This window comes from Oncorhynchus keta, chromosome 10 (assembly GCF_023373465.1).
Source record: "Oncorhynchus keta strain PuntledgeMale-10-30-2019 chromosome 10, Oket_V2, whole genome shotgun sequence".
NCBI classification, from domain to species: domain Eukaryota; kingdom Metazoa; phylum Chordata; class Actinopteri; order Salmoniformes; family Salmonidae; genus Oncorhynchus; species Oncorhynchus keta.
This window is the reverse complement of record NC_068430.1, coordinates 6,970,772-6,986,194: the sequence shown is the minus strand read 5'-3', so window position 1 is coordinate 6,986,194 and position 15,423 is coordinate 6,970,772. Positions and strand designations below refer to the sequence as shown.

Here is a 15,423-nt window from a genome sequence, read left to right as displayed (position 1 = left end):
AACCAGCATACACCATTACAGTGATACCCAACCAGCATACACCATTACAGTGATACCCAACCAGCATACACCATTACAGTGATACCCAACCAGCATACACCATTACAGTGATACCCAACCAGCATACACCATTACAGTGATTCCCAACCAGCATACACCATTACAGTGATACCCAACCAGCATACACCACTACAGTGATACCCAACCAGCATACACCATTACAGTGATTCCCAACCAGCATACACCATTACAGTGATACCCAACCAGCATACACCATTACAGTGATACCCAACCAGCATACACCACTACAGTGATACCCAACCAGCATACACCATTACAGTGATACCCAACCAGCATACACCATTACAGTGATTCCCAACCAGCATACACCATTACAGTGATACCCAACCAGCATACACCATTACAGTGATACCCAACCAGCATACACCATTACAGTGATTCCCAACCAGCATACACCATTACAGTGATACCCAACCAGCATACACCATTACAGTGATACCCAACCAGCATACACCATTACAGTGATACCCAACCAGCATACACCATTACAGTGATACCCAACCAGCATACACCATTACAGTGATTCCCAACCAGCATACACCATTACAGTGATACCCAACCAGCATACACCATTACAGTGATTCCCAACCAGCATACACCATTACAGTGATACCCAACCAGCATACACCATTACAGTGATACCCAACCAGCATACACCATTACAGTGATACCCAACCAGCATACACCACTACAGTGATACCCAACCAGCATACACCATTACAGTGATACCCAACCAGCATACACCATTACAGTGATTCCCAACCAGCATACACCATTACAGTGATACCCAACCAGCATACACCATTACAGTGATACCCAACCAGCATACACCATTACAGTGATACCCAACCAGCATACACCATTACAGTGATTCCCAACCAGCATACACCATTACAGTGATACCCAACCAGCATACACCATTACAGTGATACCCAACCAGCATACACCATTACAGTGATACCCAACCAGCATACACCATTACAGTGATACCCAACCAGCATACACCATTACAGTGATTCCCAACCAGCATACACCATTACAGTGATACCCAACCAGCATACACCATTACAGTGATTTCAACTCTAACTCTACCCTCTCATCATGTACACTACCGTTCAAAGGTTTGGGATCATTTAGAAATGTCCTTGTTTTTGAAAGAAAAGCACATTTTGTTGTCCATTAAAATAACATAAAATTGATCAGAAATACATTGTAGACATCGTTAATGTTGTAAATGACTATTTTAGCTGGAAACAGCAGATTTGTAATGGAATATCTACATAGGCGTACAGAGATCCATTATTAGCAACCATCACTCCTGTTCCAATGGCACGTTGTGTTAGCTAATCCAAGTTTATAATTTTAAAAGGCAAATTGATCATTAGAAAACCCTTTTGCAATTATGTTAGCACAGCTGAAAACTGTTGTCCTGATTAAAGAAGCAATAAAACTGGCCTTCTTTAGACTAGTTGTGTATCTGGTATCTGGTTGTGTACCATTACAAATCTGCTGTTTCCAACTACAATAGTCATTTACAACATTAACGATGTCTACACTGTATTTCTGATCAATTTGATGTTATTTTAATGGACAACAAAATGTGCTTTTCGTTCAAATACAAGGACATTTCTATGTGACCCCAAACCTTTGAACGGTAGTGCATATCTAACCTGACATTGTGAATCCTAGGTATTTATACTCTCTCTGGGACTATAGATTATGTTGTGACTTTACTTTCATTAATCTGATGAATGTTATTTATTTAATCCACTAACTAGGTTTAATTGTTACCCGATTAAATTAATAATGTAAGAATGAACTCATTAGGAATTTGGGGCACCACGAGAGCGGTTGTTTAAAGAGTTACCTTGTTTAAAGGGTTATCTCCCGAATTAAACTCTAAAGGTCTTTACCTATCACATCCATAAAACAGTCAACGTATTAATCATAACCTCGTATCATATCATCATTCTGACAGTCGTAACCTCCTGCAACTGCTAAAAACCCAAGCCTTACTTATGATTCAGTACTACACAAATTGGTTGAATTATTTATTTACTAACTAACTAAATGATAACACAGGATAAGCATACACACTTAATACATTAGATAAAGGTTGCTCGATGACTGACTCAATATATGGCGGCTTGTGATGGAGGGAGGGAGGGAGGGGAGGGAGGGAGGGAGGGAGGGAGGGAGGGAGGGAGGGAGGGAGGGAGGGAGGGAGGGAAAGAAAGAGAGAGAGAGAGAGAGAGACAGAGAGGAGAGACAGAGAGAGAGACAGAGAGAGAGACAGAGAGAGATAGAGAGAGATAGAGAGAGAGAGACAGAGAGAGAGAGAGAGAGAGAGAGAGAGAGACAGAGAGAGAGAGAGAGAGAGAGACAGAGAGAGAGAGAGAGAGACAGAGAGAGACAGAGAGAGAGAGAGAGAGACAGAGAGAGAGAGAGAGAGAGAGAGAGAGACAGAGAGAGAGAGAGAGAGACAGACAGAGAGACAGACAGAGAGAGAGAGAGAGAGAGAGAGAGAGAGAGAGAGAGAGAGAGAGAGAGAGAGAGAGACAGACAGACAGACAGACAGAGAGAGAGAGAGAGAGAGAGAGACAGAGAGAGAGAGAGAGACAGACAGACAGACAGACAGAGAGAGACAGAGAGAGAGAGAGACAGAGAGAGAGAGAGAGACAGACAGACAGAGAGAGAGACAGAGAGAGAGAGAGAGAGAGAGAGAGAGAGAGAGAGAGAGAGAGAGACAGAGAGAGAGAGAGAGAGAGAGAGAGAGAGAGAGAGAGAGAGAGAGAGAGACAGACAGAGAGAGAGAGACAGAGAGAGAGAGAGAGAGAGAGAGAGAGAGAGAGAGAGAGAGAGAGAGAGACAGGGAGAGACAGAGAGAGAGAGAGAGACAGACAGACAGAGAGAGAGACAGAGAGAGAGAGAGAGAGACAGAGAGAGAGAGACAGAGAGAGAGAGAGAGAGGCACTTATCGTTGATACGTTTTATGAACTACTCTCACAGTAATCATATAATATAGACACGAACCGCCGCCCGTTTGGAGTAAGAAATCATGAATGTATTTACGTGTAAATGCATTCGTTCGCAGCGTGTCTCTGTCGGAACCTGGCCTTCTTAAGAAGGTTGTTGGACCTTTCTGCCTCCTGCTTGTAAGGCTCTGACCCCAGCAGCTCCCTCCTCCACCTCTGGGTCTGGTTGAAATAAGCTGATCTGACCCATTCGGATCCTCACAGGACAGTCATGACGAATGCGTATGATGAAATGAACACAGGAGATAAGGCTTGAATAGATAGATCATGTTTTTGGCCAGAGACGTCATCAGAGCGCGCAACAGAACAGTGTACTGTCTACACTCTGTCTCCTCTCGGTTTGTTGTGGTTTTGAAATAGTTTCTAAATCATAGCTGAAGTTTGTATTGCTATGGATACCGTGACGCGGTCAGCCTTTACGGCTGGGACTGCAAGTTTGTCTCCAGGATTCCTGTTAAGTAGCAGTTAGCTGCTATCCATCATGAAAACGGAGCAGGCTAACGCTAGCAGTGCTAGCCATTATGAAAACGGAGCAGGCTAACGCTAGCAGTGCTAGCCATTATGAAAATGGAGCAGGCTAACGCTAGCAGTGCTAGCCATTATGAAAATGGAGCAGGCTAACGCTAGCAGTGCTAGCCTACAGGTGTGTTTATCCACAGCTGGGAACAAATGCTTCAGGTGTGACATTATTTCCACACAATCATAAGATAAGGTGGAACTAGCAAATGAACAGGGATGTGTCTGCCCTAAATGCACCACCATCAATCAGCTCAGGGAAGAGATCCTCCGGCTGTTAGCTCGGCTGAGAGAAAAGGATAACCTGCTTTCTAAGTGCACCGACCTTGCTGTAACCCAGGCAACCTGAATCACCGTTTTAAATGCCTCCTATAGCAAAGCTGTCGATGAGTTGGGTGGCGTTGATCTGTCCAAATCTAACAGACAGATGTTCAGCTCAACTCCACGGCCCCGTGGGAGGCTGGACAGGAGATCGGGGAGGCAGTCTGGCCACCCTTCATCTATCCGAGAAGATCTGATCCAGCTTTGCCCCGCTTGAGATGGATCTACCAGCCCAGGAAGTCAGCACAGATCTTGGGTGTATACACTCCTCCACTGCCACCACAGTTCAGCAGGTCGCTGACTCAAGACAGAAGGGTCTCGGGCCATCCTCCCCCCACGTCCGCTGTTGCTGGTGTGAAGAGTCAGGCTAGCCTGGCTCGAAGCCTCCGTCCCCCCCTGCCCAAGTCAGTCCCATCCCGCTCCTTCTCTTCCATCACAACAACCAACATTGTGGGCAGCTAGATGGGGAGAGATTTTGACCTGCCTACGGTCTGTGGACCAACCAAGGTCCACTGTCTCCCAGGAGCCCGTGTCCATGACATCAACTCCAACTCCATTCTCTGAACCTCCTTCTTCTACCCAGGACAATGGCAATAGAGACTAATGAAGATAAACACAAAGCAAACATTTTACTTCATAACTATTAGCTAGCTATATGTGAATTGTAAAAATGTAGCTAATCAGATAGTATAACAGGCAAAAATGACGTTATGCAAGGAAGATGTCAATTCTTTTTGGGTAGCAATTATTTGTGGCTATCTGGCTAGCTAACAGTAGTAGCTGTTTTAGAGACTTACAGTCAGGGTCTGGTAGTGCTCCAGTCCCAGCAACATCAAACTATTTTAGAGACTGACGGACAGGTTCTGGTAGTGCTCCAGTCCCAGCAACATCAAACTGTTTTAGAGACTGACGGACAGCGTCTGGTAGTACTCCAGGCCCAGCAACATCAAACTGTTTTAGAGACTGACAGACAGGGTCTGGTAGGGCTCCAGGCCCAGCAACATCAAACTGTTTTAGAGACTGACGGACAGGGTCTGGTAGTGCTCCAGGCCCAGCAACATCAAACTATTTTAGAGACTGACAGACAGGGTCTGGTAGGGCTCCAGGCCCAGCAACATCAAACTGTTTTAGAGACTGACAGACAGGGTCTGGTAGGGCTCCAGGCCCAACATCAAGCTGTTTTAGAGACTGACAAACAGGGTCTGGTAGTGCTCCAGTCCCAACATCAAGCTGTTTTAGAGACTGACAAACAGGGTCTGGTAGTGCTCCAGTCCCAGCAACATCAAACTGTTTTAGAGACTGACAGACAGGGTCTGGTAGTGCTCCAGTCCCCAGCAACATCAAACTGTTTTAGAGACTGACAGACAGGGTCTGGTAGTGCTCCAGGCCCAACAACATCAAACTGTTTTAGAGACTGACAGACAGGGTCTGGTAGGGCTCCAGTCCCAACATCAAACTGTTTTAGAGACTGACAGACAGGGTCTGGTAGTGCTCCAGGCCCAGCAACATCAAACTGTTTTAGAGACTGACGGACAGGGTCTGGTAGTGCTCCAGTCCCAGCAACATCAAACTGTTTTAGAGACTGATGGACAGGGTCTGGTAGTGCTGCAGTCCCAGCAACATCAAACTGTTTTAGAGACTGACAGACAGGGTCTGGTAGTGCTGCAGTCCCAGCAACATCAAACTGTTTTAGAGACTGACAGAAAAGGTCTGGTAGGGCTCCAGTCCCAGCAACATCAAACTGTTTTAGAGACTGACATACAGGGTCTGGTAGGGCTCCAGTCCCAACATCAAACTGTTTTAGAGACTGACGGACAGGGTCTGGTAGTGCTGCAGTCCCAACATCAAACTGTTTTAGAGACTGACAAACAGGGTCTGGTAGGGCTCCAGTCCCAACATCAAACTGTTTTAGAGACTGACGGACAGGGTCTGGTAGTGCTGCAGTCCCAGCAACATCAAACTGTTTTAGAGACTGACAGACAGGGTCTGGTAGTGCTCCAGTCCTCCCTGTCAGAATTACCAACAGAGGACTTGGAAACCCTATCAACTCCTGTAGAAATGGCACAGTGGTTATTGTGAGTGACCCCTTGGCAGAAAACACAGAATTTATTTGAACTGCTGATACATTCAAATAATACACAGCTGTCTGTGTCACCAGAGGATTTGGATGGCTCACAACTTCCTCCAGCTAAATCAAGACAAGACTGAGGTACATATTTTTGGAGCCAAAGCACAGAGATATTTTATTTTAATTCACAGGCAATAAAGATAAAACACAAGGTAAAAAAACCTAGTTGTTATTTAAGATTCTGAATTCAATTTCGAATCAAGCATTAGGAATGTAACCAAAATAGCTTTTTACCGCCTGAGGTTCATTGCCAAGGTGCGACCGTTTCTCTCTCAGGCTGATACAGAGAGACGTATCCATTCTTTAATTACAAGCAGGCTTGACTACTGTGATGCTCTCCTGTCTGGTCTGACCAAGAAAGCCATTGGTCAACTACAAAACATACAGAATGCTGCATCACGGGTACTGACCAAGACCAGACAGAGATCACATTACACTGGTTTTAAGGTCTCTGTACTGTAAAACATACAGAATGCTACAGGGTACTGACTAAGACCAGACAGAGAGCACATTACACTGGTTTTAAGGTCTCTGTACTGTAAAACATACAGAATGCTACAGGGTACTGACTAAGACCAGACAGAGAACACATTACACTGGTTTTAAGGTCTCTGTACTGTAAAACATACAGAATGCAGCAGGGTACTGACCAAGACCAGACAGAGAACACATTACACTGGTTTTAAGGTCTCTGTACTGTAAAACATACAGAATGCTACAGGGTACTGACTAAGACCAGACAGAGAACACATTACACTAGTTTAATGGTCTCTACACTCTAAAACATACAGAATGCTACAGGGTACTGACTAAGACCAGACAGAGAGATCACATTACACTGGTTTTAAGGTCTCTGTACTGTAAAACATACAGAATGCAGCAGGGTACTGACCAAGACCAGACAGAGAGATCACATTACACTGGTTTTAAGGTCTCTGTACTGTAAAACATACAGAATGCTACAGGGTACTGACCAAGACCAGACAGAGAGATCACATTACACTGGTTTTAAGGTCTCTGTGCTGTAAAACATACAGAATGCTACAGGGTACTGACCAAGACCAGACAGAGAACACATTACACTGGTTTTAAGGTCTCTGTACTGTAAACATACAGAATGCTACAGGGTACTGACTAAGACCAGACAGAGAACACATTACACTAGTTTAATGGTCTCTACACTCTAAAACATACAGAATGCTACAGGGTACTGACTAAGACCAGACAGAGAGATCACATTACACTGGTTTTAAGGTCTCTGTACTGTAAAACATACAGAATGCAGCAGGGTACTGACCAAGACCAGACAGAGAGATCACATTACACTGGTTTTAAGGTCTCTGTACTGTAAAACATACAGAATGCTACAGGGTACTGACCAAGACCAGACAGAGAGATCACATTACACTGGTTTTAAGGTCTCTGTGCTGTAAAACATACAGAATGCTACAGGGTACTGACTAAGACCAGACAGAGAGATCACATTACACTGGTTTTAAGGTCTCTGTACTGTAAAACATACAGAATGCAGCAGGGTACTGACCAAGACCAGACAGAGAACACATTACACTGGTTTTAAGGTCTCTGTACTGTAAAACATACAGAATGCAGCAGGGTACTGACCAAGACCAGACAGAGAGATCACATCACACTGGTTTTAAGGTCTCTGTACTGTAAAACATACAGAATGCTACAGGGTACTGACCAAGACCAGACAGAGAACACATTACACTGGTTTTAAGGTCTCTGTACTGTAAAACATACAGAATGCTACAGGGTACTGACCAAGACCAGACAGAGAACACATTACACTGGTTTTAAGGTCTCTGTACTGTAAAACATACAGAATGCTACAGGGTACTGACTAAGACCAGACAGAGATCACATTACACTGGTTTCAAAGTCTCTCCACTGGCTGCCTGTGAGTTTTAGAATAAATAAAATAAAATATTCTATTGGTTTTTAAATCAATCCACGATTGTTCAACCCAATACATGTCAGACATGCTTTTAAGTTATGTACCCAGTAGGTCCCTCAGGTCCTCTGACACTGGCCATTTAACTATCCAAAGCCTACGACCAAGAGGCATGGAATGGCAGCCTTTCGTTATTATGACCCAACATCTGAATTTCCTGCCAGAGAACCTGAGAGTGGCTGAAATGGTGGGATTCTTTTTAAAGAGATTTTTTAAAACCTTTTTAGCTTTGATTTTCATTAGGAATGTTTTTTTAGTCATTCAGTTTTTATAGTTATTATTTATTATTTAGTTTTTTTACGTGTTTGTTGTGTAGTAAATATTTCAGATTTTTATATTCATATTCATTTATCTTTTTTTTTTCAATGAAAAACATTGCATTCTATGTCTGAATTATTAAAGCTTGATTTTTATGAATTAGTCCATATTATCGATCCTGCAACGGTCACTTATGTTTTGGAGAATTTGTGTCTGATGTGTGTGCCGGTTCCGAGAGAGAAATAGAGAGAGAGAGAGAGAGATAGAGAGAGTGGGGGGGAGGAGAGAGAGAGAGAGAAAGGGAAAGAGAGAGAGAGAGAAAGAAAAGGGGAGAGAGAAAGAAAAGGGGAGAGAGAGAGAGAGAGAGAGAGAGAGAGAGAGAGAGAGAGAGAGAGAGAGAGAGAGAGAGAGAGAGAGAGAGAAAGGGTAAAAGAGAGAGAGAGAGAGAGAGAGAGAGAGAGAGAGAGAGAAAGGTAAAAAGAGAGAGAGAGAGAGAGAGAGAGAGAGAGAGAGAGAGAGAGAGAGAGAGAGAGAAAGGGAAAGAGAGAGAGAGAGAGAAAAGGGGAGAGAGAGAGAGAGAGAGGAAGAGAGAGAGACACACACACACACGCTGGACCTGCAGCCACGACATCATCAGCATGCGTAATCCCACCGCAGCCTGATTAGACCTGTCCTGAACACTCTGCCAGCATTAGAGGCTTTGTTTTAGCTTGTATTACTCTCTGACTTACCAAGCTGTCCGTACACCTAGTGGACTCATGGCTGGAATGTTATTAATATTAAATATGAATAACATCATCAGCATTATCAAATATATATATTTTTTAATCATTTCATAATTCAATAAGAGGAACACCGGTTTTTAAAAAAACTATACAACACAAACATTTGTTTCTCTATTGTTGTTTTCGGAGGCTGTTATAATAATAATGATGATAGATAATACGCCTTCCACAGACAGTTGCAAAAGTACAGAGACTCGCAGTCATATACACACCCACAGAATCAACCCTCTGCAAACATTTTCCCGAAAAGGAAAAATGTACGTGGGTGGCTTGGGTTGGGTGAATAACACTGTGAGAATGACTTGGTAGTGAATAAAGAGCTGCCAAGCATGGTGAAATCATTATACAGACGGCTGGATCTTCAGACAGGTATGAAACTAATGATGAGTTGGACAAACCCAGAGAAAGCTAATGTTGTGTCTCAAATGGAACCCCATTCCCTACATAGGGATCCTATGGGATTTTGGTCTGAGGTAGTGCACTAAATAGGGAATAGGGTGCCATTTGGGATGCACCCTCCAAGAGAAATGTAGCGTTATGACTGTAACTACTGTTCCCTGAAGGAGGGAAATGAGGTACATCATATTGTGGGGTAGTCGCACTCTTGCGACTTTCGGTTGAACGATCTACAATCACGGCCGACAAGGCCAATGAAAATCCACGCCTCGCCTTCTACAGGTGATAAGCGTGAAGATTCCTTCCTTCAATTTGATACCACTCTTCGCCGAGCCCAAAAAACAGGCGGGGCCAAACAGGTGTTGTACCTCATTTCCCTCCTTCAGAGAACAATAGTTATAACGCTATCTTCCCTTTCAGTCAGTAAACTTCAATACAACATACTATGGGGAAATATAATCACGCCCCAAACCGACCCCATACGGATACTAAATAAAAATGGCCCATGGCAGACCAGCCAGATCTGACCCTGCCAGATGTAGCAGTCTGGGTATTGCACACAGCTCACTGCCTAGTGACATGCCCCTGTCTCCGTCACAAGCACACTGAGTGCTGTACTGGGAGCAATAAAACCTCATAAAAGTTAAAGCCAGCATCCCGGAGTCAACTCTTCACTGTTGATGTTGAGACTGGTGTTTTGCAGGGTCTATTTAATGAAGCTGCCAGTTGAGGACTTGTGAGGCGTCTGTTTCTCAAACAAGACACTCTAATATACTTGTCTTGTTGCTCAGTTGTGCACCGGGGCCTCCCACTCCTCTTTCTATTCTGGTTTGCGCTGTTCTGTGTAGGGAGTAGTACACAGTGTTGTACGAGATCCTCAGTTTCTTGGCAATTTCTTGCATTGAATAGCCTTCATTTCTCAGAACAATAATAGACTGACGAGTTTCAGAAGAACGGTCTTTGTTTCTGGCCATTTTGAGCCTGTGATCGAACCCACAAATGCTGATACTCCAGATACTAGATAAACTAGTCTAAAGAAGGCTGGTTGTTTTATTAGTTCTTTAATCAGCATAACAGTTTTCAGCTGTGATAACATAATTGCAAAAGGGTTTTCTAATGATCAATTAGCCTTTTAAAAGTACAAATTTGGATTAGCTAAAAACGTGCCATTGGAACACAGGAGTGATGGTTGCTGATAATAGGCCTCTGTACGCCTATGTAGATATTCCATTTTAAAAAGTCCGCCGTTTCCAGCTAATAAAATAATAATTTGCAACATTAAGAATGTCTACACTGTATTTATGAGTCATTTTAATGGACAAAAAAATGTCTAAGTGACCCAAAACTTTTGAACGGTAGTGTAGCTGTATAGGTTCACAGTATGTACAGTTTGTCCTTACATCTCTCTGTCTCTCCTTTATAGCTAACATACCTGCCACCTCCGTGGGGCGACTGCAAGTCTACTCCCATGGACTCTGACTTCTTCAACGCCTACAGCCTCACGGCCTGCCGTATCGACTGTGAGACGCGTTACCTGGTGGAGAACTGTAACTGCCGCATGGTGCACATGCCTGGTAGGAGTCTCTCTCTCTCCCCCTTCTCTCTCATCTCTCTCTGTCTCTCTGTCTCTCTCGCTCATCTCTCTCTGTCTCTCTCTCTCTCTCTCTCACTCTCATTCAATGACACATAAACACACATACAACCTGATAAGAACTGAGACTGATGCATGGCGCACATGCCTGGTAGTTGAGTCCTGAGTCCTGGCTCTATGGAGTTTTCCTAATTCAATCTTCTGAAGGCAGCTCTGGAACTAACGTGATTGGTTGGATAAAACTTTTCTTTCTTCTCGCGTCATGTTAAAATCATCTATATGTGACTTTTTTTGAGATACATTCGGATGATTTTTTTTTTACATGATATACAAGAAAATGCTAATATTGGTCCCATGACCTAAACGCTAACATGTAGAAACAGTGCCAGGGAAACTAAACGTTTCTTTTCAGCACCATGGAGTGAATCCTTTCCACCCCTACACCTGGCTATCAGCGGAGTACCAACACCTTACCACTGCTACACCTGGCTATCAGCGGAGTACCAACACCTTACCACTGCTACACCTGGCTATCAGCGGAGCCTTGTCTGACAGTGAAACAGTTCATTCAGCCTCATTTACTGCCTTTTTAAAAAAAAATAGCTGATATGGCTGACTTGCTTAAACAAATGTGGTTTCTACTGACAATTGAGATGTACAAACTATTGGCGTAAGCGAATAAGAGGCAATCCGTAATTTAGATTAAGACATTAATGAGCGAGCTAGGACGGACGTAGTCAATATAACTATTTGTTCAGCACTTTTGAAATGTACAGCGACAGAATTCAGAACATGGGCCGTTCTTACAGTATTCTCCCTGTACACCAAGTCAGAACTGTATGATAATTAAAGGGGGCATATTAGCAGTCAATGAAAGCTCTTACAATATTCAATGATTATTATGCAGCAGCATACAGTACATTTTGGACCTTGTTGTGCTGTGCTCACTTGAACAGGGAGGTGGCATGGCGGTCCCTGGATTTATGGCGCTTTCAAGACGTCAGTCTTCAGGTCGGAGCTCTAGAAAGAGGCCCGAATTTCCCGACTTAAAATTCTGAGTTGCATGACCATTCAAAACCTATTTTCACAGTCAGAGCTAATTTTTTCCTGAGTTTGTCTTGAACTCACTGAAGTAAGATTGTCTTGTTCTGAGTTAACAGTTGTATTGAGCCCTGCAGAAATCAGGCTGGATTGACAGCATGGCCAATATTGAATGTTTATCATTTTAAGCTTGGAAAAGAGACCCTTAAACCCAGAATTGGGACTACACACCCACTCCACTGAATAGCAGGCTAGTGGTTGCTTTGCAATGCATGCAGTTCGTCACGGATTCCTTCCAAACAACTCATTGTTAAATTTTCGATTTCTGACTTCAAATTTTTCAATATAATTTACTATACAAAATTCTTGCAACCAATAGAATGTTATAGATATGGGGGATACAATTTTCCCAGCTCTGCAGATTTTGCTGTGAGGAGGCAGAATCATTAGATCATTTATTTTGGTGCAGTCCATATGTAGCTTGGTCACAGGTCCAGGGATGGCTGAAGAATTTTAACATTTGCCTCGAACTAACGCTACAGATAGCAATACTGGGTGGTTTGAAAAGCCATAGTCAATCAATCAATAATATAATCATTATTTTAGCAAAAATGTTTATTTTTAATTTGCAATATGTAGAAGCTATGAGAATAGAAAGGTTCAGTACTTTTGTTAAGCATCACAGCACAGTTGAAAAATATATGAATAGAAATCCAAAATGGATGGTGTTGAGAGATAGATGGGAGGGGATGAATGGAGCTGAAGGATGGGACTGGATGATGTTAAGAGATGGATGGGAGGGGATGAATGGAGCTGAAGGATGGGACTGGATGGTGTTAGATAGATGGGAGGGGTTGAATGGAGCTGAAGGATGGGACTGGATGGTGTTCAGAGATGAATGGGAGGGGTTGAATGGAGCTGAAGGATGGGACTGCATGATGTTGAGAGATGAATGGGAGGGGTTGAATGGAGCTGAAGGATGGGACTGGATGGTGTTAGATAGATGAGAGGGGATGAATGGAGCTGAAGGGTGGGACTAATAACAAGATAACCAATGTAAAAAAAATACGGGGTCTGTAAAATGTATATTGGTTCAGAAATGTTGTGAAATAGCACAGTTACAAATAGAAATCAAACTGGATGGACATCAGAAATAGAGGAAGGACTAAAAACAAACTAAATATAACTATTGTAAAATAGATTGTGTCTGTAAAAGGTGTATAAGATGTATAAACTGAAGGTAGAAGCCTAAGTGTGTATTAGTTTACTCCAATTGGGGGAAGGGTGGTAGGGTTTGCGGAGAATAATAAAGGTATAGTCTTAAAAAATAATGTATATCTATATGGGTATGTGTATGTATATATGTGTATATGTATGCATGTGTGTATGGATATATATATATTTACCCCAAAAATATATGGGGGATTGGAAATGATGCAGACAATTACATTGATAGAAGCAACAATCTTTCCGATAATATTAAAGCTGATCCTCCCCTTAAAATTAAAGAAACTGTACAAAAGAAAGCAAAGAATGAGACCATATTTGTATGGAGGCTTTATTAACTCAAATGATTTGTATATTTGTTTTTACATTGTTTGCTAATTGATTTCTGACACGTATAAATGCCAAAATAACAGACAACCCACCTGCCCTGAATGACGGGTCGTCACTGCCCATATTACAAAAGTAAAAAATGCTCTTCTGTGCTAGAAATACATATTACAAAACGTAGTCTGGGACAGTTGTGGGATGAGATAGATCCCATATTAAAACATAGTCTGGGACAGTTGTGGGATGAGATAGATCCCATATTAAAACATAGTCTGGGACAGTTGTGGGATGAGATAGATCCCATATTAAAACATAGTCTGGGACAGTTGTGGGATGAGATAGATCCCCATATTAAAACATAGTCTGGGACAGTTGTGGGATGAGATAGATCCCCATATTAAAACATAGTCTGGGACAGTTGTGGGATGAGATAGATCCCATATTAAAACATAGTCTGGGACAGTTGTGGGATGAGATAGATCCCATATTAAAACATAGTCTGGGACAGTTGTGGGATGAGATAGATCCCATATTAAAACATAGTCTGGGACAGTTGAGGGATGAGATAGATCCCATATTAAAACATAGTCTGGGACAGTTGTGGGATGAGATAGATCCCCATATTAAAACATAGTCTGGGACAGTTGTGGGATGAGATAGATCCCATATTAAAACATAGTCTGGGACAGTTGTGGGATGAGATAGATCCCCATATTAAAACATAGTCTGGGACAGTTGTGGGATGAGATAGATCCCATATTAAAACATAGTCTGGGACAGTTGTGGGATGTGATAGATCCCCATATTAAAACATAGTCTGGGACAGTTGAGGGATGAGATAGATCCCCATATTAAAACATAGTCTGGGACAGTTGTGGGATGAGATAGATCCCCATATTAAAACATAGTCTGGGACAGTTGTGGGATGAGATAGATCCCCATATTAAAACATAGTCTGGGACAGTTGTGGGATGAGATAGATCCCATATTAAAACATAGTCTGGGAACAGTTGTGGGATGCGATAGATCCCCATATTAAAACGTAGTCTGGGACAGTTGTGGGATGAGATAGATCCCCATATTAAAACGTAGTCTGGGACAGTTGTGGGATGCGATAGATCCCATATTAAAACATAGTCTGGGACAGTTGTGGGATGAGATAGATCCCATATTAAAACATAGTCTGGGACAGTTGAGGGATGAGATAGATCCCATATTAAAACATAGTCTGGGACAGTTGTGGGATGTGATAGATCCCATATTAAAACATAGTCTGGGACAGTTGAGGGATGAGATAGATCCCATATTAAAACATAGTCTGGGACAGTTGAGGGATGAGATAGATCCCCATATTAAAACATAGTCTGGGACAGTTGAGGGATGAGATAGATCCCCATATTAAAACATAGTCTGGGACAGTTGAGGGATGAGATAGATCCCATATTAAAACATAGTCTGGGACAGTTGAGGGATGAGATAGATCCCATATTAAAACATAGTCTGGGACAGTTGAGGGATGAGATAGATCCCCATATTAAAACATAGTCTGGGACAGTTGAGGGATGAGATAGATCCCATATTAAAACATAGTCTGGGACAGTTGAGGGATGAGATAGATCCCATATTAAAACATAGTCTGGGACAGTTGTGGGATGAGATAGATCCCCATATTAAAACATAGTCTGGGACAGTTGTGGGATGAGATAGATCCCATATTAAAACATAGTCTGGGACAGTTGAGG

General features: G+C 42.7%; 1 protein-coding gene across 1 annotated transcript in view; it reads left to right on the top strand.

Moving 5' to 3' along the window:
- LOC118378667 (acid-sensing ion channel 1) overlaps positions 1 to 15,423 on the top strand; it is a 119,521-nt gene that overhangs the window by 64,748 nt on the left and 39,350 nt on the right. The window contains exon 4 of the mRNA XM_052526378.1: positions 10,919 to 11,069. Within this exon, the coding sequence (XP_052382338.1) occupies positions 10,919 to 11,069 (151 nt within the window). The remainder of the gene's footprint in view (positions 1 to 10,918; positions 11,070 to 15,423) is intronic.